Genomic DNA, 4,343 nt, shown 5'->3' on the forward strand with positions numbered 1-4,343 from the left:
CATTCATTCATTCTCTTCTCCCTCCCTCCCTCCCTCCTTTTCTTCTCTCTAGATTCATTCTCTCCTTTTTAAGGAATCAGTGCTTGCCTTGGCTGGTGTCTGTGTGTGCGCTTGAGACCCCGATCCCTGCATGCCTTGCTATTTCCGTGTTCAACGTGACCCTGAAGGGAAAGGGGGGGGGGGCTTTGGGGGCAAATACGGTTTCTGGCTTCCATGATGGATGTTTTGCTTCTCTCCTGACCAGGGAAATGAGGAGTCTATGGAGCCACTTCTTGGGTGCAGTAAGGACGCCAATGATAGAGGAAGAAGGAATCCTCTCAAGGAGGTGATCTTGTTGAATTCTTGACCCCATTTCCAGACAAGAAATTAGAAAAGGAAGAGTCAAGTGTCTGTATTGCAATTAAACACCCATGCCACTGTTGACAGGAAGGAGAAAGCATCGTAATCGCTGGAGTGTAGGAAGTGTTTGACTCGGAGGTGTCGTCTGCAGCAACATGAAATGAATCGTACTGGGAAGAAACCCTTTACATGCCAGGAGTGCGGAAAGAGCTTCACTCAGAGTTCAGCTCTACGTTCACATCAAAGGACTCACGCTGGGGAGAAACCCTTTAAATGCCCGGAGTGTGGACAGAGCTTCTCTCGAAGGGGACATCTACAAACACATCAAAGGACTCACACTGGGGAGAAACCCTTTAAATGCCCGGATTGTGGACAGAGATTCACTCAAAGGGGAAATCTACAAACACATCAAAGGACTCACACTGGGGAGAAACCCTTTAAATGCCCGGAGTGTGGACAGAGCTTCTCTCGAAGGGGACATCTACAAACACATCAAAGGACTCACACTGGGGAGAAACCCTTTACATGCCTGGAGTGTCGACAGAGCTTCACTCAGAGTTCATCTCTACGTTCACATCAAAGGACTCACACTGGGGAGAAAGCCTATACATGCCTGGAGTGTGGACAGAGCTTCACTCGGAGTTCATCTCTACGTTCACATCAAAGGACTCACACTGGCGAGAAACCCTATACGTGCCTAGAATGTGGAAAGAGTTTCACTGAGAGTAAAAATCTATGTTCGCATCAAAGGACTCACACTGGGGAGAAACCCTATACATGCCTGGAGTGTAGACAGAGCTTCACTCAGAGTTCATCTCTACGTTCACATGAAAGGACTCACACTGGGGAGAAACCATTTACATGCCCGGAGTGTGGACAGAGCTTCACTCAGATTTCAGCCCTACGTTCACATCAAAGGACTCACACTGGGGAGAAACCCTTTACATGCCCAGAGTGTGGACATAGCTTCACTTGCAGTGGAGATCTACGCTCACATCAAAGGATTCACACAGGAGAGAAACCCCATAAATGCCTAGAGTGCAGAAGGAGCTTCACTCATAGTGGAAGTCTACGTTCACATCAAAGGATTCACACTGGGGAGAAACCCTATACATGCCTGGAGTGTGGACAGAGCTTCACTTGGATGAGCAGTCTACGTTTACATCAAAGGACTCACACAGGAGAGAAACCCTATAAATGCCTGGAGTGCGGAATGAACTTCATTCATTCATCAAATCTAAGATCACATCAAAAGACTCACATTGGGGAGAAACCCTATACATGCCTCAAGTGTGAACAGAGTTTCACTCAGAGTTCACAATTACGTAGACATCAAAAGACTCATACTGGGGAGAAACCCTATACATGTTTGGAGTGCGGAAGGAGCTTCACTGATACTTCAGGTCTACGTTCACATCAAAAGACTCACACTGGCAAGAAACCCTATACATGCCTGGAGTGTGGAAAGAGCTTCACTCAGAGTTCAAATCTACGTTCACATCAAAGGATTCACACTGGGGAGAAACCCTTTACATGCCTGGAGTGCGGAATGAACTTCATTCATTCATCAAATCTAAGATCACATCAAAAGACTCACACTGGGGAGAAACCCTATACATGCCTCAAGTGTGAACAGAGTTTCACTCAGAGTTCACAATTACGTAGACATCAAAAGACTCATACTGGGGAGAAACCCTATACATGTTTGGAGTGCGGAAGGAGCTTCACTGATACTTCAGGTCTACGTTCACATCAAAGAATTCACACTGGGGAGAAACCCTATACATGCCTGGAGTGTGGAAAGAGCTTCACTGTACTATCAACTCTACGTAGACATCAAAGGACACACTGGGGAGAAGCCCTATACATGCCTGGAGTGCGGAAAGAGCTACACTACGAGTTCACACCTACGTAGACATCGTAGAATTCATTCTGGAGAAAACAATGGTCTTTGACCCCAGACAGAGCTTTGCAAACTTTGCATGTTGGTGACACACTTAGATATGCATCCTTTTGTGACACATTAATCCAGTTTAACTGGCAAACCGGAGGTTAAACCACACGCATATACATTTACAATAAAATATATAATGTAATAGTATATAGATATAGATATTATTCAGCCACAAAATTACATTACCTCCCACATACATACATACATACATACATACATACAATGACTGTTGTATAGATATAATAATAATAGTAATAGTAATAATAATTTGTTTTGTACCCTACCACCATCTCCTTGAAGGGACTCGGGGAGGTTAACCAAGTACTCAAGATGCCACACATAAAATAGAATCCCTATCTAGCCCTCTCATCAGTGTCTTGGCCCATTCTGTAAATCTGGCCATTGGTAGCTCATATTTTGCCCAATGGAATAGTATTGGAACTGACTTTCAATATGTAGGACTGTTTTAGTAGTATGATGTTTATGTTTTATAGTGGTTCTGTGGAGTGATTTTGTGTTGGCAATCGAATGTTTTGCCTGTCGGAAACCGCCCTGAGTCCCCTCAGGAAGATAGAGCGGCATACAAATAAAGTTGTTGTTATATCATCAAAACAATACACAGTTTGACTGAATACAAACAATGGACAATGTCAATCGATGAAATTTAAAATTTTAAGAATCCTAAAACACATTGGGCTTCTTCAAACATGAATTAAAGTGCCGAATAACAATGGTTGATGTAATGATATGACCATAGTACATTACTCCAGGGCAAAGGCCTGTGGAAATACCTATGCTAACGGAAGATTTGGAGATTTGGGGCTAATCTAATGGTCAGGTTTTACAATGTATTGTAATGCAATATAGCTGAGTCATGCACTGCTCATAGGCTTCTATTGGAAATGCAGAGTCATGCATGAACTGTATATTGTGATTGTGAATGATGCAGTCCTGGGTTTGAGTTAGGTTAATGAGTTGGGAACCAATCAGAGATTGCTATGTGTAATTGTATAGAATTGTATATAAGGAAGTCGTGTACAGTGTATATCTCTCCTTGTGTTGTGATGTTGTTTTGTCGAAGGCTATATGTAATTAAAGAACCTGTCTACTAGGACAAGATATGGCTGCATGCTGTGGTGAGTCTGTAATATCATCTAGACTGGGGGAAAGACAGTGGTCAAACTGACAATGGCCAGGCATGTGCTCAAGTGTCTGTAAAAGGTTCCAGCGTGGCTGCAGTCTGTGGGAGCAGTGGACTGAAAATACTGTGCAGGAAGAAGCTACTGGAAAGCGCTGAAGTTGTGCAACTGATCTGCTGCTGAATTGAGAAGTTCATCTCAATAATAAAATTCAATAATTTTATGGTGGCAGCGAATGTTTTAAGGAAATAACTTTAAAGGGCACCTCAGTAACTCAACCCTGAGGGCACACACAATCACACTTTCCCACAAGTTACCTCAGTTAAGCCAAGGGCTTATGAGCACTGTTAAGTGGGTGGGTGCCAGTGCGCTTTCAAAAAAGGGTTTTTCGGCCAGGAAGGAAATGCCAGCTTTCTACCTATCAAGTCTTTTTGATTTTTGGCTTTCGATTACCAGAAGCCACATTGGTGGGAGTTTAGCCCAAACTTCCAGGATTGATGTTCAGAGTTTTGGGGTTTTTTTATTTACCAAAATCAATCCTCCGTCCTTTATGCAGACCCTGGGGCCCATTGTGGGATGGGAGGGGGCCCAGTCATCTTTGTGTCGCCCAGCATTCAGCACATCCTGGTAATTCCAGGAAGCCCATTATCTGGATCTTGTGACGCACTTTAATATAGGAAAGAACCACTCCTTCCTGCCTGCCTCCTGCCTTCCGTCCCTTCAGCCACATTTGTGTTCAACCCAAGGAAATCAATGTGAGGCTCCAACATTGGAAGTTTCCCTCGCTTCCTTCATAGAATCATAGAATCAAAGAGTTGGAAGAGACCTCATGGGCCATCCAGTCCAACCCCATTCTGCCAAGAAGCAGGAATATTGCATTCAAATCACCCCTGACAGATGGACATCCAGCC

The 4,343-nt window shown here is 44.0% G+C and overlaps 1 protein-coding gene across 1 annotated transcript; it reads left to right on the forward strand.

The window, feature by feature from the left end:
* On the forward strand, positions 1 to 3,480 carry LOC137097202 (zinc finger protein 420-like). Its single transcript, XM_067469223.1, has one exon. It carries the CDS (start codon positions 500 to 502, stop codon positions 2,252 to 2,254), a length of 1,755 nt encoding a protein of 584 aa, XP_067325324.1. The 5' UTR covers positions 1 to 499; the 3' UTR covers positions 2,255 to 3,480.
* Positions 3,481 to 4,343: the final 863 nt, after the last annotated feature.

This window comes from Anolis sagrei, chromosome 1, assembly GCF_037176765.1.
Source record: "Anolis sagrei isolate rAnoSag1 chromosome 1, rAnoSag1.mat, whole genome shotgun sequence".
NCBI classification, from domain to species: domain Eukaryota; kingdom Metazoa; phylum Chordata; class Lepidosauria; order Squamata; family Dactyloidae; genus Anolis; species Anolis sagrei.